At 42.6% G+C, this 24633-nt stretch overlaps 1 protein-coding gene across 2 annotated transcripts in view; it reads left to right on the top strand.

Annotated features, from left to right (window-relative positions):
• The window catches only part of EXOC3 (exocyst complex component 3), a 39484-nt gene that overhangs the window by 10529 nt on the left and 4322 nt on the right, over nt 1-24633 (top strand). For both annotated transcript variants that reach the window (XM_077269617.1, XM_077269619.1), the window contains exons 3-9: nt 4845-5064; nt 6582-7263; nt 9452-9569; nt 14811-14936; nt 16104-16204; nt 18598-18708; nt 24103-24250. In XM_077269617.1, coding sequence (XP_077125732.1) covers nt 4845-5064; nt 6582-7263; nt 9452-9569; nt 14811-14936; nt 16104-16204; nt 18598-18708; nt 24103-24250 — 1506 coding nt within the window. The remainder of the gene's footprint in view (nt 1-4844; nt 5065-6581; nt 7264-9451; nt 9570-14810; nt 14937-16103; nt 16205-18597; nt 18709-24102; nt 24251-24633) is intronic.

Below are 24633 nucleotides of genomic sequence, written 5' to 3'. Positions count from 1 at the left end.
TCACACCCTGTCATATATTAGAGATAATAAAATGGTGTAGGTATCTGATGACACAGCATTTTATCTTTAACCAGGCGTCTATTTTCAGTAAGCCAGGAGGAATAGACTGTTATCTGTATGTTGATTTTTGAATTGATGTGTTTTGTTCTTTGGTTGGACAAGAAATCATATGCTTTTGTCCTTATAAGCATGTAATACTGACTTTTGTTGATGTTTGTTGTAACATATTGTGGATAACAGAGACTCAGGGTAATTGAACAATGATGTTTGCTGATATGTTGATTACATATTGTCCAGGCCAACTAGCTTGTTCACTTGCAAAAGATAGTTTTTACTCCTATGTAAATTGATAAAATTTCAGTGTGAGTTAATCTCATCACAACTCCCACTGGATGCTGGCTTGAAGGACAACAGTTGTGAGCTATGTAAGTGGGATATGCCTCTAACAATACACATCCAGACAGGCAAGAAATTCAGAGAACCAGAGATTCTGTGAAAAAACAACAACCATGAACGCTCTACAAGACAGCAGCCAAGACATCATTGCTCCATCACGAGGGACACGGATTTTACTTTCTACAGGATGCCAACTTGGGGGACCATGGCCCTAGATGAAAGTAGTTGGGGTGGTCCGAATTTGGACCCACCGGTCACGTGAACCCAATGGATACGTTTGAGAAAACAGGATTGGAACCCACTGAGTACCTGGCTCCATGGAGATGTGCGGAGAAGCCGGGATGTGACCCTCCAGTCAATTGGCCTTGTACTTGAATGGAGTGTCAGCTTCCTAAGTTTGTCATTGCCTCCTCGCTGTGCGCGCCAAAGTTGGGGGTAGTCAACCCTGGAAGATCTGAAGTCACAGCTGCTCTTATCTGCACCGTAGCTGGGTATTTTGCTGGGAACTGTTCTACGTGTTATTTGCCTGTTTTGTGGTTCAGTTAAGTATTGCCACACTGTTTTACTTTCATTCTGTGCAGTCAGAGTAGTATTGTGCCCAGGGTAAAAAGGAGAGCAGGCGTTTAAAGGGATGGTCCTTGGTCCATGCGATTTTTGGCTAATGAACTAGGGCACCCACTGACCCCTCGTTTTGTCACAGTATTTTTTAACCCCCTTATGTATATTTTTCCCTACCAATGTAGTGTGTGTATATATACGTCATGGCAATCTCCCGCCACGGGCATTCGCCGCCAGGTGTAGGCTGATTCTGACACTGCTCCCGACACGTTAACTTTAGTGATGAGCAAATATACTCGTTACTTGAGATTTCCCGAGCACACTCGGGTGACCTCTGAGTATTTTTTAGTGCTCGAAGATTTAGTTTTCATCGCCTCAGTTGAATGATTTACAGCTATTAGCCAGGCTAAGTACATGTGGGGGTTTCCTGGTTGCTAGGGAATTCCCACATTGTAATCAAGCAGGCTAATAGCTGTAAATCATTCAGCTGCGGCGAAAAAAACTAAATCTCCGAGCACTAAAAAAAACTCGGAGGACACCCGAGCGTGCTCGGGAAATCTCAAGTAACGAGTATATTCGCTCATCGCTAGTTAACTTGCTAAATGCTGGGGTCGATATCGATCGCAGCATTTAGCAGGTGTTCAGAGGGAGGGAGCTTCCTCTGCTCTCCGACTGGGGCCCTCGCGACATCATCACAAGGTGCCAATCGTTGCCATGGTGACCCGATGTCTTTATGATTCAAGATGAGCAAATTTGATCGGGTCAGGGCTTGTCCGGCAAGCTATAGCGCTTGCCACATAAGCTGCAGAGGGAACCCGGCTTCCTGGATCGCTCCGACTGATCAACTGTTCGGCTCCACAGCTGCATGTGTCGCGGCTGTGTGACAGTCACGACACATGCATGGACAGCCTGTGTGTTGGGCTAGCATCGGAGCCGAACAGCTGATCAGCCAGAGCCTGTCTGGGTAGAGGACGTGGAGGCTGCAGGGCTTCATGATTCCGGAGCCTCAGTTACATTGAACAAAGAACATCTAGTACCAGACCAATGTATTGTTCCCTCCAGCCGTATGTTAATGTAGCCCGTGGAGAATCTCTGAACAGTCGGAGGGCCCAACTACATGTACACCGGGGTCACAGGAGTAGTGCAGCATCTACTGGTAGATGAGTTGCTGACAAACAGCCTAGGAGCAGGATTAGGGTACCATTGGGCCAATGTCGTAACCTGAAGCCAAGGACCTGCTTCCACTGCGTCAGCCGAGAGGCAACAGAGCGATCTTAAAATGCCGTCTAACACACCGCCAGAGTTGCGTAATGTACAAAATACAATGCCTGTTGCCTTGGAGAAATGTGACCTGGGGTGGTAAATTACATCAGGGAGGAGACCCAGGGATTTCAGGATACTGGGTCTTGCATAACTCTGTTCAGCCCAGATATTGTTCCCTCAGATACCATTTACCAGGCTGCCAAGTTGCCATATTCCAGGCTGGGTGTCAGTGCTCTGGGGATGAGCTCAATTATGTGGGCAATTTACCGACCGATGCATGGGAGAAGGCGCTGGAGGAATTGTACCATCAAGCTGAAGAAACGCGGGGGAAGCAGTACCACACCATTCACCTTGATCAGCTTCCAGGATCTGTGGAATGTGTAGGGCGCTGTGGCTGGACGCATTGGATACAAGTTTCGCTTTCATCTGGTTCTTGAACAGTTTTCCATGTCAAACCGGGTATCAGGGTGAGGACATGGAGGACCCTTGTCTCTGCGAAATGAATACAAAATCATCGTATCTGGGTTTCCCCCATCAGAGAGTTGGCAGGATCTGAAGGATCATATGAGAGAAGCTGGAGATTTCTGCTAATGTATACCAGGATGGACTGGGGATTGAGGAGTTTATTCACAAGAAGGATATAGAATATGCTTTGAATAAACTGGATGATACAAAGTTTCGTTCTCATGAAGGTGAAACCTTGCATCCATCTCTGTCCAGAAAAAAAAAAATGCCGATGTACTGTCCCGATAAGTGAAAAAGGTGAACAGTCAATCTCATGTCCTGTAACCCAGCGCTGACCGTACTGAAAAAGTGGGAGAGGAGTGTGAGGAGCTGGCCATAGATTAAAGACTATTGGACCAATGGACATAGAGCAGAGTCCACAGAATCCTGGCTTCCTGTGTGACACCGATCCAACGATGCGTTCGCTTGTAACCAGGGTAAACATCGGGTTACTAAGCGCAGGGCCGCGCTTAGTAACCCGATGTTTACCCTGGTTACCATCGTAAAAGTAAAAACAAACAAACCGTACATACTCACATTCCGGTGTCCGTCAGGGTCCCTCGCAGTCTGCTTCCCGCTCTGACTGACAGCCGGACGGAAAGTAAGCAGAGCACAGCGGTGACGTCACCGCTGTGATCTGCTTTCACTTTACGGCGGCACTCAGTCAGAGCGGGAAGCAGACTGCGAGGGACCCTGACGGACACCGGAATGTGAGTATGTACGGTTTGTTTGTTTTTACTTTTACGATGGTAACCAGGGTAAACATCGGGTTACTAAGCGCGGCCCTGCGCTTAGTAACCCGATGTTTACCCTGGTTACCCGGGGACCTCGGCATCGTTGGTCGCTGGAGAGCGGTCTGTGTGACAGCTCCCCAGCGACCACACAACGACTTTCCAACGATCACGGCCAGGTCGTATCGCTGGTCGTGATCGTTGGAAAGTTGCAGAGTGTGACAGTACCCTTACTGTTGTATTTTATTAGAGATTTGCTTGTTCGCACAAATCTCTCCTGGAATGTGTTCAGGCATAGGAATCTGTTTCCACTCGATGACCGTAAGCAGAGGAAGACATGCGGGCTGGATCTTATGTATACATAAGGCCAGAAAAGGAGATAGGTAAAGCAATAATTTTTAATTACTCTGATCAGTGTCTCAGAGGCCTCAATTAAGCCATTGTTTTCCTAGTCACTAGTCCCATTGTGTGGATGGGGGTAGTAGACCCAGAGGCGCCCTCACAACAGGGGGTCCCACATGCAGTCCCAGGTGATGGGGTTCGGCCAGAGGAAAATACCTCCACCAATGCACAGTTAGCATTGGGGGGGGGGGGGGTGTGTCCTGAAGGAGCAGCTTTGGGTATTTAGGACACTGGCGAGGAAAGGGGTTGTTGCTAGCTGGAACTGGATACATTTGTGGTATCTCTCATCTGGATTTGAGGAACTATCCTAAGGACTGTTGTTGCTGGTTGGAGCTGGATGCACATGTTACGGTCATGGTGTCTATTGTCTAGAGAAGCATGGACTGTGACTACAGATATACTGGCGGGCGATACGAAAGCTGTGGGACAACCAAAAGTTGAGTGATTGTTGGCTATCGCCTGGCACAGGGCAGGGAAACTACTGGCCCCAGGGTGGGGATCTTGTGGACTGGGGACATTGCATTGTGGCCATCTACCTGGAACTGCTCTAAGACCATGGACTTAAGGAATTAATGTTGCATTGTTAACCTGCCTAGATGATTATTACAACCCACAACCTCAGATCTTCATATATGTAATCAGAATCAAGTAGTCCAGTAGATGGCTACGTACCAACCTCGGCATCTGCTGTGAGATTGCTAACACAGCCTTTGATGGCAGAAAAGCTGAGCTAGATGGCTCACAGACCCCCGAAGTTGGTCTGTGCCTGCATACCAGGCTGCTCAGTGCTGATTACCATACAGGTAGAGATAGACTTAAAAATTATCCCGGGCTGACAGGTGCATGGAATTGATTCTTGGGATTCTAATTAGGAGGCACACAATGTGCTGACAGCAGTTTAATATCCAGAAACTTCCTGATAAGTTCCCATTAAGGCGTGAGCTTTATGGATATGATCTGTAATGTTCTACTTTTTTTTTTTTTTTTCAGGCAGCCATCCAGTCCCAACTTGACGGTGTGAGAACAGGTTTGAGCCAACTTCACAATGCTCTAAATGATGTAAAAGACATCCAGCAATCGTTGGGAACCCTCAGTAAAGACTGGAGGCAGAGTATAAATACTATTGAAAGCCTAAAAGATGTGAAGGACGCTGTTGTTCAGCACAGCCAGCTCGCCGCAGCCGTGGAGAATCTCAAGAACATTTTCTCTGGTAATTAGGTTATGAATGTATGAATATGCTTTTTTACAGGTTTGTTTTACCTGCTGCAGCAACAGATTCCAACCTCACTATACTCCATATCTGACCACTGTGATACCCACTAATCTCTGGAATTACGGGGCACAGTGGTATATATATATATATATATATATATATATATATATATATATATATATATATATATATATATATATATATATATATATATATATATATATATATATAAATAAATATGCAGAGCTTCCAATAAAAAATGTAAAAAGGTGAAAATAAAACAATAAATATGCAAAACTTTTATGAAATAGCAGACATTTTTAAACATTTCTATCTACAGTTATCTTCTGTGTCCTTGAGGGAAGGAGAAATGAATTATGGATCACAATCAGCAAACCCTGATGCCCACATGTGAACACCTTCTTATTGTGTCACCCATCTTTTATATGTCTGGTCCTGGGCTCATATTTCCAGGACGGCCTTGATTGGACTATTTAAAAATTGCAGCTTGTGACTAGATGGTGGGCTAATTTAGGGGCCAGGACCTTACATTTCAAATATCCTGTGTTTCTAGGTACCCCCACATATATTACATAGGAAATATTCATGATGTTTATAATCCTCATCTACCCACACTTGGCTTGGCTCACTTGACACCCCTCAGCATTCTTCCAGGAGGCCCCCTATGGTTCAGAATTCCTGCAATACTGGCAAATCCAGTTTGTCCTTTTAACAACTAAATGTAATGCTGTAATGCTACTGCTGATATATATATATATATATTCCCCCTATAATTAATATATATATATATATATATATATATATATATATATATATATATATATATATACCCCCTATAATTATATATATATATATATATATATATATATATATATATATATATATATATATATATATATATATATATATATATATTCCCCCTATAATTAATATATATATAAATATATATATATATATATATATATATTCCCCCTATAATTAATATATATATATATATATATATATATATATATATATATATATATATATATATATATATTCCCCCTATAATTAATATATATATATATATATATATATATATTCCCCCTATAATTAATATATATATATATATATATATATATATATATTCCCCCTATAATTAATATATATATATATATATATATATATATATATATATATATATATATATATATTCCCCCTATAATTAATATATATATAAATATATATATATATATATATATATATATATATATTCCCCCTATAATTAATATATATATATATATATATATATATATATATATATATATATATATATATATATATATATATATATATATATATATATATATATATATATATATATATATATATATTATTTTTTTTTTTTTTTTTTTTTTTTTTTCTTTATTCTGGTATATATTACCAGTACAGTATACCTAAGAACATGTTATACATGGCAATGAGTATCTGTTTTTTCTTCTGTTGTTTTACAGTACCAGAAATTGTAAAAGAGACACAAGACCTCATTGTGCAAGGGCGACTATTGGAAGCACATCGAAAATTGATGGACCTGGAATGTTCTCGTGATGACCTGATGTACGAACAATACCGGATGGACAGCAAAAATACCCATGACATGAACTTGATTCAGAATTACTTTGGGGAGGTTCAGCATCTTTCTGATGAGCTGGCAAAACAGCTGTGGATGGTGATACAAAGATCCATAACCACTGTTCGTAAGGATCCTACTTTGGTTGTCTCAGTTGTACGCATCATAGAACGGGAGGAGAAAATAGACCGTCGCATGATGGACAGGAAAAAACAGACTGGTTTCATTCCTCCGGGAAGACCTAAGAAGTGGAAGGAAATGATGTTTGTGGTTCTGGAAAAAACTATTGGAACCCGAATAGAAGGCAGTCAGGCAGAAACACGAGAGTCTGATAAAATGTGGTTGGTCCGCCATTTGGAAATTATCCGCCGATATGTGCTGGATGATCTTGTAGTAGTTAAAAACCTTATGGTGCAATGTTTTCCAGTGACCTACAATATATTCAATAAGGTGTTAGAATTGTATCATCAAGCTTTGTCTTCACGGATCCAGGAGTTGGCGTCAGAAGATCTTGAAGCTAATGAGATTGTCAGCCTTCTCACTTGGGTTTTGAACACCTACAATAGGTAATGCTTCAGGCTTCCACATCTTTTCAGTCCTGGTAACTACACTTAATGATTAATAATGCCTCTTTATCCAAAGTTTCAGTGATAAATGTCCAGTCTTGCCATATAATCTATGGGACATGGACGGCTGGAGGCTGCATTTGTGCGCTCTGTCGCATTGTGTATTTGATATTGGTTTCCATCGTTTCCATAGTAAAATCACTGCTGCAGGTCAGCTCATCCCATGTTTCTGATTTCATATAGATTTAATATAGAGGCTAAAATGTGGCTGCATTCCAGCCCAGATGAGTGAGGTCTTCCAATGCATAATGACCTGGATATAACCTATGTGATCACATAGAATCTGCAGATCCATCACTCACAATGTACGGGATCTGGTATTGGGGATGAAGGAGAACATTACTGGGTTATGAATGTTGTGGGGGAGGTTTTTGCAGGTCATGACTAGGGTATTAGAAGATCAGCCTGCTCATTCTCAGGATGCTTAAACCCTTCCCGACCTGGCGATTTTCATTTTTTTTTTTTCTTTCTTTCTTTTCCTCCTTATCCCAAGAGCTATAACTTTATATTATTCCATCCACCTAGCTATATGAAGGCTTGTTTTTTTTTTTTGCTGGACGAGTTTGGTTATGTGATGTACTGGAAAACTGAGAAAAAAAATCCCCCTCCCAATTTTTGTTTTTTATTTTATTTACCATAGCTTTTTTTATACTGTAAATCTGACCTGGTTAATGATTCCTCAGATCAGCAACATTTGGCAGATGCCAAACATACTTTTTTGTTTCTAAGGGATCCTGTCATGTATAAAAAAGCCTATTAACCAGCAGATATGGGGTTAATCTACATGTTAATATTGTTCTGAATATGCCTTGTGCTCACACTGAGAGCCCTGCTGCCAGGAGGAAATGTACTTGATTCCTCCCGGCAGCCTCTGGCTTTCTGTCATGGGGGCGGCACCATGGCGGCTTCAGTCACCACTCCGTAAATAATGAGCAGCAGCTGAAACCGACACTGACAGCAGGCTCTGATGCTGAGTTTATCCTGGTAAATGCCACTGTCATTTTTATCACTCGGATTCCACCCGGCGAGGAACTGCAGCACAACCGTATTTAAATAAATGGAGTCTTGCTGTAATTCTCAGAACATCTGCCGGCGGGGAGCGTTGCTGTACACTTGTGGCTAGGTTGTACATGTTCTAGCAAAACATCTTTTAAGTCCTTGCTACAGTCGCTCTATGATGCCTAATGTAAAGGAATGTCAAACTGGTTTAAATCAGGTTTGATTGGAGTTTGCTCCAGTCTCCCACTCAGCCATGTTATGTTTGGAGTCAGGTCTGGTTTCTGAACAATATGGTGATTGTTCAGGGTGAAAAAGGGGAAAGGATCACACTATAGAAATCGATACTCTGTAGAGCATAGTGCAGATTTTTGTATCCTGGAGCTCACCGTTAGACCCAGTATTAAGATAACTTGTTGATCGATAGGGGTCTGACCACTTGGGCCAGCACCGATGAGCAGAACCTGGAACCTTTATCCCCGATAGAATGGAGCCGCAGTGCACATGCTCAACCGCTGCTAAATTAATTACTTAAATGGGCAACGCGTGTACCGTAATTTGATTAGGGTGGAGATCCCAATTTCCACACCATCTTGTAACGGAGTAAGTCCTTTATCTACTGATCGGTGTGTGACCCAGCGGTCAGACCACAAGGATCAGTAACTTATCCTGTGGATAGGTGATAACTTTTTTCATTGGACAACTCTTTTAGTATGGTACACCAGTTTTGCTTGGAGTAATCCTGAAGGTTTGTTCCCACACAACACTTTAGTTGATGAAATCTCCATGTCCTTCATCTGAAGTATTTCTGCAGCTTCTGCATGGATTTCTGCAATCCGAAGTCAAATGACCTGCATGGTCCCAAAACTTCCTGCTACCTTTGCCACATCTGAATATATCATCATTAAGGAAAAAGGAAACACTGTGGATCCCACTTTGCACAGGTAGTAGGACAGCTAACGTAATGAAGTCCACATAGCGTGTAGAGCTTGTAGAAGGGCATCCCCCCCCCATTGTATGACTTGGAGTATATAAGCCTTGGCTCCTGTCAGACCTATCAGTAGACGTTGTGCTGTAATCGTCCTTTTTCTTCTTGCCTAAAGAAAAAAAGCTTTATTTTTTTCTGTCATAGTTCAGAAATGATGGGAAATGTGGACCTTATCCCAGAAGTAGACGTGAAGACAATGAAACCCCTTCTTTCTCAAGACGTTGTGGACCAGCTTCTCCATAAATACATGGCGACTCTCCAGGTAAGATATTCTCTTTTTAACCATAACTTGTCTTGTGTTTGGAAGTCATTGGGCCCCATTTATCAAAGCTGACTAAGTCTAGGTTCACATTTGCGGTCTGCGCCGCAGCGTCGGGCGCCGCAGCGTCGCCGCATGCGTCATGCGCCCCTATATTTAACATGGGGGCGCATGGACATGCGTCGCACTTGCGTTTTGCGCCGCATGCGTCCCTGCAAGTTGCATTTTTGCTGCGTCCAAAATCAATGAAAAAAAGGACGCATGCGGCGCAAAACGCAGCGTTGTGCATGCGTTTTGCTGCGTTTTTTTTTTGCGTTGTGCGTTGCGCCGACGCTGCGGCGCACAACGCAAATGTGAACGTAGCCTAAAAGAAATACCACTTTGGTTGCCACATCAACCAATTGACTCTCCCAAGATGAACATATAATCATTCCTGACAGACGATGACTATATTTGCTGCTTCTAACCTGTTTAAATGCTAAAGTCAGATCAACAGCAATATTTAAACGTGCGATCCGGGTAGCATACAATTACATCCATATATAAGCCCCCCACTTGGTCACGGGGTCCTGTGACAGCTGGTGTCTGCTGCAAGCCTCGTCCCTGTCATGATTATGCTGCTGTGAAGACCAGCCTGTGGCCTGATATTCATAGTAAACCGTGATTTGTCCTATATACTGCAGTATAAACAATCAGACCATTTCAGGTTCAAGTCTCTTTAGCCCTTCGGTGACTTTGATGTGTGCTCGCATACATCAAAATATAAAGTAAACTGATTGTTAAACAGCGTACCAAGAAAAAAAAATCAAAACACCAGAATTACGCATTTTTGGCTGCTGCAGTGTTGCAATAAGAGGTGAACAACACATCATATGTACCCCAAAATTGTATCAGTAGAAATGTCAGCTCTGGGCACAAAAAATAAGCAATCACACAGCCCCCCTATCTTGAAAAATGAAAATGTTATAGGTCTTCAAAAATAGCAACATAAGCAAAAAAGGTTGTGTGTTTTTTGGTTTTTTTTTGCAATTTTTCGAATTTCTTTTCACCACTTAAGAAAAGAAAAGCAAAACCCTGCATATTTGTTATGTGTAATTGTACTGACTTGGAGAGTCATATTGCTGGGTCAGTTTCACCGTATTGTGAACTTGGTAAATTAAAAAAAAAAAGTGAAATTGCACTTTCTGCAATTTCAGCGCACTTGAATTTTTTTCCCCCGTTTCCAGTGCATCAAATGATAAAAAGAATGAAGTAAAAAGATACAGTGAAAAAAAAGTTTTAAAATATAAAGTAGAAAAATTCACATAGTCTCCCCCTTTTCCATCATTACAATTAAAGAAATTTAAAAAAAAAACATTTTGGTATTGTTGCACTTGTAAAAGTCTGGTCTTTCAAAATGTAAAATATTTTAACCCAATTTAGTAAATGCCATAAAAAGAAACAATCGAAATGCCAGAATTTTTTTTTTTTTATTTATTTTGGTCGGGAGCAACTAAACAAAAACAAAATGCAGTTAGAAGCAAATAAAATTTAAATGTCTATTGTGAAATAATATCCATGAAAGTGACACCTCGCCATGCAGAAACAACAAGCCCTTACATATCCCCATCAACGAAAAAATAAATCTGTGTGTCTCTGCAAATAATGACACAAGTGAAAAATAAATAAGTTATGGGTCTTGAAAGAACGGGATGGAAAACATGAAAGCACAAACATTTTAATTTGCCAGATATGGAAGAAATTGACATTAAAAATAATCTAGTGTATGTTTTATTCAGGTGTCCCAAATACTACAGGTTCAAGGCTAAGGACACATTTTTGTATGTATTAGATATTTCATCTACTACCCAGCTCCAAGTAAAGCACTAACTACATTGGTTTGATGAGGATAAAGGGATAGAAGACTAATACACAGTGGCTTGCGAAATCATTCACCCCCTCAGCATTTTTTTGTGTTTTGCTAACTCACAACTTTGAAATTCAGTTTTGTTTTTTTTTTTTTTGAAGGTTTGCATCAGTTTATGTAAAGAACCTGCCCTACAACTGTGAGCATTTAGTTTTCTTTTTATTTTGAAGCAAGCAACCAATAGGACAAAATAACCAAAAACTTCAGTGTGCATAACTATTCTCACCCTTCCCCGAACTCCAGCCCTCAAGAGCACCCAACAGGTCATGTATTCAGGACTTCCTTAGTATAGCACAGGTGATGGCAGTATTGCCTGCACAGGTGATGCGATAATCACCTGGGCAATACTGAAATCCTGAAAACATTTCCAAGGTTAGGCTGGGTTCACATTACGTTATGGTCGTTCTTTTAGACGGACTACGTTACACCGCGGCATAAACGCGGTGTGACGTAGTCCGTTACGGCCGCCATTACTTCCTATGTTGGACGCATTGCTAGCGCACGCCCACGATGGGCGTGCGCTAGGGATGTGCCGTCATTGAGTGACAGACCCTGAGACGTGGGCTGCAGCGTTTCCGGGTCCGTCACTGCTAGTGCAGATAGAGCATGCGCTAGCGTGCTGCCATACCGGCACTTGCGTTTACAGCAGCCCGTTCCCGTATGTGTTGAACAGGCTGCTGTAAACGCAATGTGAACCCAGCCTAAACCTGGCCTGTTGGTGGCTCTTTAGGGCTGGAGTTGGGGAACACTGTTGTAGAGCCCAATTGCGGCAATTACAGCTGCTATTCTCCTTGGATAAGTCTGAGTTTTCCACATGTTGGCACTGGGATTTTTGTCCATTCCTCAAGGTAAAACTGATTCTGCTCCTTCAAGTGAGATGATTTCATCTGGTGAACAGCAATCTTCAAGTCTGACCACAGATTCTCAATTGGTTTAAGGTCTGGGCTTTTACTAAGCCACTCAAAAATATTAACAAGTTTCCCCTTAAACCACTTGAGTGTTGCTTTAGCAGTATGCTTTGGGTCATTGTCTTGCTGGAAGGTGAACCTCTGTACCACTCTCAAATCACAGACATACTGAAACAGGTTTTACTCAAGAATATTCCTGTATTTCTCACTATCCATCTTCCCTTTGACTCAGACCATTTTCCCTGTGCCTGCTGTCGAAAAGCATCCCCACTGCATGACGCTGCCACCACGTTTCACTGTGGGGATTGTGTTCTTGGGGTGTTGAGCCATTGTGCTATCTGAGCATGCTCTGGTGTTGTCAGAGTATGGGTATGTGCACATGTATTTTGGAGCTTTGCAGATTTTTCCGCAGCAGGTTTGTGAAGTCCGCAGGTAAAAGGCACTGCGTTTTACCTGCGGAGTTAGTGCGGATTCCACTGCGGTTTTACACCTGCGGAATCCTATTGAGGAGCAGGTGTAAACCGCAGCGGAATCCGCACAAAGAATTGACATGCTGCGGAATATAAACCGCTGCGTTTCCACACATTTTTTTCCGCAGCATGTGCTCTGCGGATTGCGCTTCCCATAGGTTTACATTGTGCTGTAAACGCATGGGGAAACTGCTCCGGACCTGCTGTGGATCCGCAGCAAAATCCGCAGCGTGTGCACATAGCTTATCTTGGGTGTGCTTGAGTAATACGTTTGAGTCCCTGTGGCTACATGATTTGCAGCTGTTTGGCAATCCCGCATGTGTAGCAGCTGTCTAACTGCTGTGAATCATGCAGCTGTGGGGACTCTAATATATTACTCGAGCATGCCCGAGATACTGGGATAACACCCGAGCATGCTCGGATAACACGATATCGGAGCACGTTCACTCATCACTAGTGATGAGCTGTGTTGGTTTGGCGCCAGACATAGCATTTACCTTGGTGGCCTCATCTTATATGACCACGACACCTTCGTCCACACATTTGGGGAGCCTCCCACATGTCTTTTGGCAAACTCAACACGAGCCTTACAAATTTTGTGTGCAAGTAAGCTTTTTTTTATGCCCACTCTTCCACAAAGGCCACCTGTATGGAGTATATGGTTTATTTTGGCCATATAGACAGATACTCCAGTCTCTGCTTGGGAACTCTGCAGCTCCTTCAGGGTTACCTTTAGGGCTCATACATGCGCAAAACTGGGATGAGTCTCGCAGGGCAATACCCGGCGCTGCTGCCGGCACTCAGATCGGAGCTTGTGGCCACATAGGAATACATGCAGCCTCACGCTCCGCTCTTCTGTGCCGGGTATTGACGTGCGAGACTCATCCGAGTTTCGTGCAAGTGAGTATGAGCCCTTAGTCTCTGAGCTGCCACTCTGATTAATGCCCTTCTTCCCCGGGCTGAGAGTATTGCTGGGCAGCCCTCTCTTGTTAGGTTTGTTGTGGTACCATGTTCTTTCTATTTGATGGTGCTCTGGGGGATCAACAGAGATTGGGATATTTTTTATAACCCAACCCTGACTTGACTTGTACTTCTCAACAACTTTGTCCCTCATTTGGTTAGTGGTGTCTCTTGCTTAATGGTGTTGCAGCCTCTGTGGCCTTTCAGAAAAGGTGTGTGTATACTGACAGACCATGTGATGCTTAGATGGCACACACATGCTAATTATTAGTTATTTGATCTCATAAATTTAATGTATGCCTAGATTTTTCTCACTTCACCGACTCAGACTATTTAGTGCTGATGAATCGCACATATATCAGATTACAAAAATATTTAAACACAGGTTATAATGTAACAAAATAGGTAAAAAGTCAAGGGGGTGAATACTTTTGCAAGCCACTATATATTGCAACATTAAACATTGCATCAATCAATATGTTGAACTGGAACAACTATTATAAATATAATTTTGGGTACGTGATATTTCCATCCTAGACTGGATCGTAGTGATTGACCGTCTCAGGAGCAGACCACATTTCTCTGCGCTTTGAGCAGATCATCACTTGGCCCTTGTATTTTATCAGATTCTGACTGGGTCTTCAGACCCACCCAATGCACACCAATAGACTAATAATGCCAAATGTCTGCAGTAGTTCTAGTAGTATGACTTACAAGGGTGCGAACAAACCTCTCCCCAGGGCCTGAAGGTGTTATACGTCTCCTAGACAGTGCAATATTAGGCGACCATGCGCCTTCTATGGACCCAGGCTGACGGCTATTCCTCCTTACACAGGAGAAATATACACATGGTTTGGCCCACAATAACGTAGATGCTTTGTCTAGGTTATTATCAGTAGGCATCGTGATGGATTTAACAACTTGCTTGCTTTATGATTCTCTTTAAAGCTAAGACATAAGAAAATATGTAGTTTCATTTATTTATTTATTTATTTTTAAGTCAAATATCATTGGATGGTTGAGAAAAGCTTTAGAGACAGACAAAAAGGACTGGGATAAAGATAGAGAACCTGAAGCGGATCAAGATGGATATTACCAGACCACACTGCCAGCCATCGTGTTCCAGGTAACTGACTACAGCTGCACGTCCTCATGTTGCCGGGTTTTATCATTGTAGAGAAGTTGTCTGTGAGTGTCTGCAGCGCTAACACTGAGCTCAGCAGCTCTGTCACTGAAGAAGCCTCAGGTCTCAATGATCGGCGTAACGGATACTGGACCCAGGAAGGGCGAGTAAAGCACGATATTATATGGGGAGCTTGTGGGCACAATATCTGGGCAATTCTAGGGGTCTAATTGGCTCTGGGAACTCTGAGATCACAGGATCCTCAAAGAGTAATATGTCATTTGATTCCATTTTGAGTGTGTGTCTCCTGATTGAGGCTCCTGTACGTCTGCACTGCTCATGTGAACAAATTAGTACATCTACATGGTCTGTCCTGACTTGTTTTACATGACTGTAATGGTGATTTATAGAAATTTAGCTGTTGGCTATATACAGAATGCATGAATTTGGCTGAAACTGTTACATGCCAGTATGACATGCCATCACTGCAGCAGTTTAAATGGTTAAAGCGGGCAGTGTAAAGGGGCGAGCGTGTGCATTGTTGTTGTTCTGTGCTGTGAGGAGCTACCCTAATATTGTCTTCAGAAACTGGAAAATCACCTTAATGGTCCATAAAAAGATAGTTATCACCATCATAATAAATGTCTGATCGCTTGGACCCCGTGATCTTGAGAGGAACATCTTCATTGGGGTCGGTGTTGCATGGTATGGCATGGTCGTGTATGTGTGATAAATATCTCTTTTGGCAATCTTTATCAGTCTTATAGACCTCAGTTGAGTGGCTTCGATCAAAAGCTTCACATGACTGCAGTGAGCAGTAACGGAGGTCCGGGACCTTCCTTATTGTGATTGGTGGGAGTCCCATGGTGATTAGATGATAAATGCTGTTCGTTATAAAACTTTTTACTGTATCCTGACCTCCACTTGTTGCATTGGACTTTTAGTTGTAGAGGGAATTACTAGGCCTCGTCATACTATTCTGCACTTTGGAGTCTGCATTGTGAGGTCCATACCCCTTGACCACGATTACATAGTTTTGGGTGATTTACCATTCTTTGTGGCATAAATCACTTATTAAATGAAATCAGGAAGATAGAAAATAGCTTGTCACTTACCCATATTGTACTGAATGATGTCTGCCACAATTAACAACGTTATTTTCTGCTTTAGATGTTTGAGCAAAATTTACAAGTAGCAGCTCAGATAAGTGAAGACCTGAAGAAGAAGGTTTTACACTTGTGCCTGCAACAAATGAATGCATTCCTCAACAGGTATCCAGTATACGTTACTCATATACCATGGTGCTAATGCTGCCTTACCTTTATGTTGTAGTGCTTAAAGGGGTTGTCTGGGCAGGGGTATTGATGACCTATCTAAAGCATATGTCATCATTAGCAGACTGATCGGGGTGCAGCTCTCATCACCCCCACGCATCAGCTGTTAATTGCTCCGTTGGCAGTCAGATGTTATCGCCTTCAGCAGAACTCCATTCAATGTATAGTGGCCCTGGCCTGGTTCTGCACCAAGGATCCTGTTCTTTTATGTAGAAACTCTTCTGCAATAGTCGGCAACGACTGCTTCACTTTGAATGGCGCTGCACAAAATGTTTACCTCCAACCCACACCAGAGCAAATAAGAGTTGATCGTGGGGGTGCCGGATGTGAGACCCCCAGCAATCTGCTACTGGTGACCTATTGTATAGGTATGTTATCAATACCTGTGCCCAGAGAACCCCTTCAAATTACCATTACTATAAACAAATTGCCCAAATTTATCATTACACTATAATGTCTGTTTAAACTTCACTTTCAAAAGTTCCTTTTTAATGAGTTCCTGTTTGCTACTCGTTTCATAGTGTTGAAGGCAGACTATAGGATAAACTTGATGGACTTATGTCTAACATGTTGATCCAGAGGAAGGCAAAACCCCATGAGCCATATGTTCATTGACCCATGTTAGATGAAAAGTTCCTTCTCGACACCACATACGGCAATCAGATTGGTTCTCTGGATCAACACCTGTTAATACTATATTTTTCTATAAAGGCATCCAGGCCTTTCTGAACTTTTGTAGTGAATAAACCATAACAACATCACGTGGCAAAGCCTTCCATAGTCTCACCGCTTTACAGTAAAGAATCGTCAGCGCTGATAATAATTAAACCTTCTTTTCTTTAGATGTATGATGCCCCCTGGTCACCGTTGCAGACCTAGGTGTAAAAATAAATCATTTGATATCTCTGCGTTGTCCCTTTTATATAGTTGTACATTGTAGTACGATCACCCCTAAGCCTTCATTTTTCTGACTCGAGTAACCCCAAGTTTGATGACCCCTCCTGGTGTTGCAGGTCACCTATTTCCCTAACATGGTTGCTCTTCTCTGCACCCGCTCTAGTTCAGCAATGTCCTTCTAATACACAGGAGACAAAACACCAGAATTTAGCAGGGACAAATTAGGTAATGTTTCAGACATTTCCTGATCTATCTCTCTAGGACCTTACCTGCCCATGCTCCCAAGCACAATCCATGCGGTCAGTCTCCATGGTCATTACATGCCTCCCAACTGAAACCCCATTACCTGTTACATTACCATTAGTTCTGGGAAGTGTACAAGTAATGTTGGTGGGAATCGATTCTCATGACCCGGTCAATCAGCCAGGGCGATAATCTCCCTTAATCACCACCCCTGTAATATGATTTACGCACAGATGCCCGAAAGGGGAACCCCCAGCCTTGAATACAGTGTGACTTCATACTCTGCAAATCCAGATCCTTTACCTTTAAATCACTAGCAAAGGTAGTAATGCAGCTCCCACGATGATGATCTCCATTGTGATCACACGCTAGGTAGCTTTGGTGGGGTTCCACCTAGCCTCCGCAAGCACTATCGATAGTTCAGCCTCCAACAGTTTGTTCTTTGTCTGTGAGCTGTAAATGGTATTGTGGTGCAGTAGGCATCTGACAAGTGGCGGGTATGTAAGACCGCAAGTGAACACACTGTTCTTAAGGTTGATTTGAAAGCTGGAAAAATGGGTGTGAGCAACTTTGACAAGTGCACAGTTTGATGAGCGTTTTAGATCCTCCGCAATTTATCACCTATGCTAAGAATAGATGATACCTTGATGATAATACTAGGTGTGATAACTTGATGATAATAATAGGTGATACCTTGCTGAGTTGGGACAAACCTCTTATTGATAGATATTGATTTGGCATCAAAATTCCCCAGATCTGAATTGGATCGGTCATTTGTGGGATGTACTGCCAGATACCACCAGACACCTAGAAGTCTTGAGAAGTTGATGCCTTATCCAGACAAATCTGTTTTTGCCTCATGAGTGAACCCCATACAATGTTAGGCAGTGGGTGTCATTGTTATGGCTGACCAGTGTTTGTTCCCATACAAGCAGGATCAGACTTGGTAACTAACCTTGTTCTATAGTTTTCCTAACACTTGACAGATTGCACAGACAGCTGGGCAAACCCGTGATACAATTTGTATGGTACATTAATAACATGAACAACATGAAAATGTGTGATCACCGTTTGTCTTCATTTGTATTGAAATAGGTACAGTGAGCGTTTGTAATAGTTCCATACAGAATTAGTGTAGCATGTCAACTTACCAAAGGAGGAGCAATTTACTAATGTGTCTGTGATTGCAGGTACAGCGAAGAAACGCAGCTCTATAAAGAAGATCACTTAAAGAACCGACAGCGTCCTGTATGCTATGTGCAGTATATGATCGCCGTCATTAATAATTGCCAGACCTTTAAGTAAGTCTGTGTTGCATCTACTTGAAGCAATTCAGTTTTGAAAATACTCTAAAAGGAAAACAGTAATTTATTTCCCATCTGTTACCTTGAATTCTGAAAAAGCCCCCTTCATAAAGCTCTGTACCCTAACCATACAATTTGGGCCAACAAAAGGATCAAATCCTTAAGAACAAAGCATGGAAAGCTTTCCTAAAGGCACTATATATACCGTTTCTAGGTGAAGCCTCCGTAGGGCTCTTTGAATGCGTCCTAAGGAGCGATACAAAAATGTCATATTAGAAAGGTTTCACTTGTAGGCTGCATTTACACATGCAACCATTTTTGATGTGATCCTCTGCTTTAGGACCGAAAAACTGCAAGTCAAGATATTAAGGGATATTTGTCTTTTGTGTCACATATATTTCTGGCCTTGGCTATAAAAATAACAACAAAAACTGTTAACCCCTTAACGACCACCGGTACCTCCCGGGGTCCCTGCATGCCCCCGTAAAGTCCCCGGGGCCACTGGCGTCCTCTTCCGGGTCAAAATGGCAGGCACATGCGCACTGTGATCTGCTGGCCGGCACCCGGCAACAATAGGAAATTTTTCCTATTGGTTCATTTTGATCACAGTGATCAAAATAAAAAAAAAAAAAAGTAAATAAAACCCCTTTTATCACCCCCTTAGTTAGGGAAAAATAATAAAATAAAAAAAGTATTTATTTTTATTTTTCCACTAGGTTTAGAATTGGACTAAAGTGGGTTCTGCTAAAGTGGGTTGAAGTTAGAATTGGCGGGTTTCCACTGTTTAGGCACATCAGGGGGTCTCCAAACGTGACATGGTGCCACCATTGATTCCAGCCAATTTTGCGTTAAAGTCTGAGCCTTGCCATGCGCCCAAACAGTGGTTTACCCCCACATACGGGGTATCGGCGTACTCTGGAGAAATTGCACAGAAAATTTTGTGGTTCATTTTCTCCTAATACCCTTGAGAAAATAAAAAAAAAAATTGGTTCCAAAGTTAATTTTTTGTGAAAAAACTAAAATTTTTATTTTTACTTTCTTTCACATTGCTTTAGTTCTCATGAAGCGCCTGGAGGGTTTCAGCACACGCTGAAATAAACGCTTATAAAATGTGCCCCCTCATACCGTGAAATCGTCCAGGGGCGGGTCTTTACCACCTAATCAGACGCAGCACAGCCGTCACTCTGGGCCTCTGCACGCCGGGCGCCGCCTCTTGCTTCATTAGCGTCCCTGGCGCCTGCGCTATAAGTTCGAAGGGCAGTGCAACTGCGCATGCCCGGAAAAAAATACTTACAGCGCAGGCGCCGGGGACGCTATTGAAGCAAGAGGAGGCGGCGTGCAGAGGCCCGGAGTGACAGCTGTGCTGCGTCTGATTAGGGGGGGGAAAGACCCACCCCGGGACGATTTCAGGTATGAGGGGGCACATTTTATAAGTGTTTATTTCAGCGTGTGTAGGGAGCATAACTAAAAGAGCCACCTTGTCAGAATGCAGCATTCATGCTGCACAAGGTGGCTCTTTTAGTTACAAACGCCTAGGGGTGACAGGTTCCCCTTAATAAACGTCTTGAATGTGGTATTGGGCACCTTGAGTTTTTAGAATGGTGTCACTTTTGGGTATTTTCTGTGATATTGTGCACAATTCTCCAAGAGTGAGCAGGCAGTTGTGTGACCGCAAGTATGTGATTTGCGTACTCCTGGCCACTTTCCGACTAGATGCGCATGGCCTCGATTAATGCAAGTGTATTGCGTGAGGCCGCACACATCTAGCCAAAATGTGTTCGGAGGTATGGAAATCACGTACTGACGGTTACACACCTGCCCGCTCACAGAGAATCATGACAATGCATACACCGTTATATAGAGTAACTGCAGACTTGAGCCTCAAGCCTGGGTAATGCCTTTAACCCCTTCACGACATGCGCCGTACTAGTACTGCGCATGTCGTGTCTCCCCCTTTGATGTGGGCTCTGGCGCTGAACCCACATCAAAGTTGCGACATGTCAGCTGTTTTGAACAGCTGACATGTGTGTGCAATAGCGACAGGTGGAATCACGATCCACCTGCTGCTATTAACCTGTTAAATGCCTCTGTCAAACTTGACAGCGGCATTTAACTACCGCTTCCGGCCATCGGGCCGGAAATTCATGCATCGCCGACCCCGTCACATGATCAGGGGTCAGCGATGTGTCGCCAGAACAACCAGAGGTCTCCTTGAGACCTCTATGGTTGTTGATGCCAGATTGCTGTGAGCACCACCCTGTGGTCGGCGCTCATAGCAAGCCTGCAACTCAGCTACATAGAGGCGATCTGAGCTTCGCCTCTATGTAGCAGAGCCGATCAGGCTATGCCAGCTTCTAGCCTCCCATGGAGGCTATTGAAGCATGGCAAAAGTAAAAAAAAAAAAAAAAAAAAAGCTTTTAAAAAAAATATAAAAGTTTAAATCACCTCCCTTTCGCCCCCATTCATAATCAAACAATAAAAAAAAATCAAACCCACACATATTTGGTATCGCCGCGTTCAGAGTCGCCCGATTTATCAATAAAAAAAGGATTAACCTGATTGCAAAACGGCGTAACAAGAAAAAAAATTCAAAACGCCAGAATTAACTTTTTTTTGGTCGCCGCGACATTGCATTAAAATGCAATAACGGGCGATCAAAAGAACGTATCTGCACACAAGTGGTATCATTAAAAATGTCAGCTCGGCATGCAAAAAATAAGCACTCATCCGACCCGAGATCCCGAAAAATGGAGACGCTACGGGTATCAGAATATTGTGCAATTTTTTCTTTTTAGCAAAGTTTGGAATTTTTTTTCACCACTTAGATAAAAAAGAACCTAGACATGTTTGGTGTCTATGAACTCGTAATCACCTGGAGAATTACAAGAATTACAATGGAAGGTCAGTTTTAGCATTTAGTGCACCAGCAAAAAAGCCAAACAAAAAACAAGTGTGGGATTGCACTTTTTTTGCAATTTCACGGCACTTGGAATTTTTTTCCAGTCTTCTCGTACAAGACATGTTAAAACCAATGATGATATTAAAAAGGACAACTTGTCCCGTAAAAAATAAGCCCTCACATGGCCATATTGACGGAAAAATAAAAAAGTTATGGCTCTGGGAAGGAGGGGAGCGAAAATGCAAAAATGAAAAAGGGCTGCGTCTTAAAGGGGTTAAGGCACATGTACATAACGGACATTCATAATGTGTAAACGCTATTAACCTGGAGATAAAGGTGTAATCTGCAGGTTAATAGTGTTGTACAGCTGCACAGCCGCACTGACTGCTCAACTATGGGAGGAAATGAACTTTAATCCTCCGGCTGAGACACAGCTACAGTCAGCGCTCAGTACATGGTGAGCGGCGGCTGTAAGCATGTCCTGCAGCTTTGACAGGTTGCTTTGCAGTGCGTCAGTACACACCTGGCTGTACTGCTTCCTTCTGCCGCTTCCCATGTACTGAGCAGTGACTGAATGTGAGATGCTGCCGGTAGGAATAAAGTTAATTTCTTCCCATTGCTGGGCTGCAGCTGAATGGCTTTCTAAGGGTATGTGCAGACAGTCAGTAATAGCTGTGGGTTGGACGCTGTGTACTTACCAGGGGCCAGATGTTACAGCATAGAGGATGGGATTTCAAGAAACCTCTTGTTTACTATGCGTCCACAGACACCCGTGGCTCACCTGCTGACACTGACATGTGGCGCGTCTTTCACGACCACAGCAGGTCAATTTGTCTTGCGGTGATGCGAGCCTCCATAACAGAAATTACATCAATAGAATGTATTGGACGCCAGGAATCCACACGGTTCAGTGATCACATGCGGTTTCACCTGCGTTCAATAGCCGGCAGTGTCCGGATCGTGGGCACATAGCCTAAAGCTATTAACCTGCAGATTAACCCCATACCTGCTGGTAAATAGTATTATTTGGCATGACCGGTTCCCATAATCATTTTAGGATCCTTGTTAAAATACAAATAATGAATGCTCCCCTCCAGCAGTGACACTGTTCTAGCAATGACGGCACTGCTGTTGGCGGAGGGAATGTGACGTTGCTGCAGCTGATCAATATTCTGTCAGGCTGGATGTCTGCTCCGACAAAAAAGGCTGCAGCCAAACGGTCTGGCTCACTGTGGATAACCTCAATACTGGTAACCCCCTCTATATATCAGTAACCAGCTGCATAACATAACAAAAAAAAAAAAAAGGCGTCATTCAGCTCCTCTCAGCCATGTGTCTCTTGTGGCTGCGGATAACTGCGGCCTTCATGTGACAAATACATGGCCGCAGAGTAGAAGAACGGTGCCAGTGAAGGAAGTATACGTTATTATTTTATATTTTCCAGTTATAAGTTTTTGGCCTCCAATAGCCAGTAGTAGGTTACAATAATAAAATGGGATGTTATGCAGCCTCCCCGATTCCATGGCCACCTCTGTGCCTGTGCTATGGTCTCTGGTTACTGAGTGCAGCAGACCTCACCTCCACGGCCAGTGAGCTCAGCGACTCGGCTCCATGTAGCCCGCATGAGCTGTTGAGCTCTGTGATTGGCAGCAGCATGATGTGAGCTGTAGTTGGGCTGTCACTACTGCAGCCAGTGAATAGAGATCAGCGCAGAAGTGAAATGGTAGAGCTAAATTTGGGTGAGTAATGTCATATTTTATTACTTTAATCCAGCGCTGGAGATTAAATGCTAGAAACTTATAACTGGAAAACCTCATGAAAGGAGTTGTTCTGCCTATTGGTTACAAGTCTGCAGACACCCTGTGACTGCAGACTTGTGAATCCTCACAGTACGTGCACTACATGGACGGACACATGACCGCAAGTATGCAATATGCAATCATTACATCACTAGTTAAAGTATGTTATGTTAAAAAGACAAAGTAGCGAAAATGTGCTTGATTTGGTGTAGGGGTAACATATGTTGACTAGCTTCTAGTAGATTTTACTAATAAAGCTTATTGTAACCTGTATTCTTACCCGTATATGTTTTTTTTTTTTTTATCAAGTAAATTTTTATTAATTTTATAACAGTTACACATATACAAATAACATAACATTCTTAACCAAGGTGTTTAAACCCCTCCCCCATACCCTGAACACCCCCCCCCCCCCCCCCCCCGACATCTGTTATTCAGAATACCATATCATAGATATATGACCATACAAATCGGAATAATTCAGGCCGGTCATATACATCTAATTAAAACCATAGTTTCAAAAACCATAAAATATTGAGCTGAATTAAGTTGAGCTCATCCCGTATATACGGTGAAGCTTCTGGGCTACGGATTTCTACACGTTACCAAGAATTAAGGAAGAGATACGAAGTTTAATTCTGCAATCTCTATTTTTGTATAGTGTAATACAGCCATTATATTCTGTTTTTGTAGAGAGTCGATTGTAAGCTTGAAAAGAAAATACTTAAGCAGTGAAGAAGATTTCATGGCATCTGGCTCTACAAATATGGACTCCATACTGGACAACATTGCCAATGAAGGCTGCAGGAGTCTCCTAGATGAAGTATTCATGGACTTGGAGGTGGGCACCAGTTTTTCATCTCTTCAAGTCACGAGACTGTCATGTTAGATTGGGAGAGATTCAACCTTTAATATCTAATCATAAAACTAATGCCAACAAACGTTAGAATAGGCAGAATATAGTTGAAAAAACCACCAGTATACAGGCAGAGATGCTTACCTGTTCAAGGCCTCCAACAACTGCACTAACCAAGGTGCAGCGGACCCAAGTTAAGATGGCAAATACACAGGTGCAATAATACCGATAAGGCAGCCACCCTACAATCAGGAATTGGCTGCTTGGTGCGCCTGTGCAAACAAAGTCTGTATGTGGCGTGTTCACACAGGAATGCAAAGTATATGGCTCAAAGCCTATTAATGGCGCCATGTAGCGGGCTCACCATA

This window comes from Ranitomeya variabilis, chromosome 6 (genome assembly GCF_051348905.1).
Source record: "Ranitomeya variabilis isolate aRanVar5 chromosome 6, aRanVar5.hap1, whole genome shotgun sequence".
In the NCBI taxonomy this organism is placed as follows: Eukaryota; Metazoa; Chordata; class Amphibia; order Anura; family Dendrobatidae; genus Ranitomeya; species Ranitomeya variabilis.
This window is presented reverse-complemented; position numbering and strand designations above follow the sequence as displayed.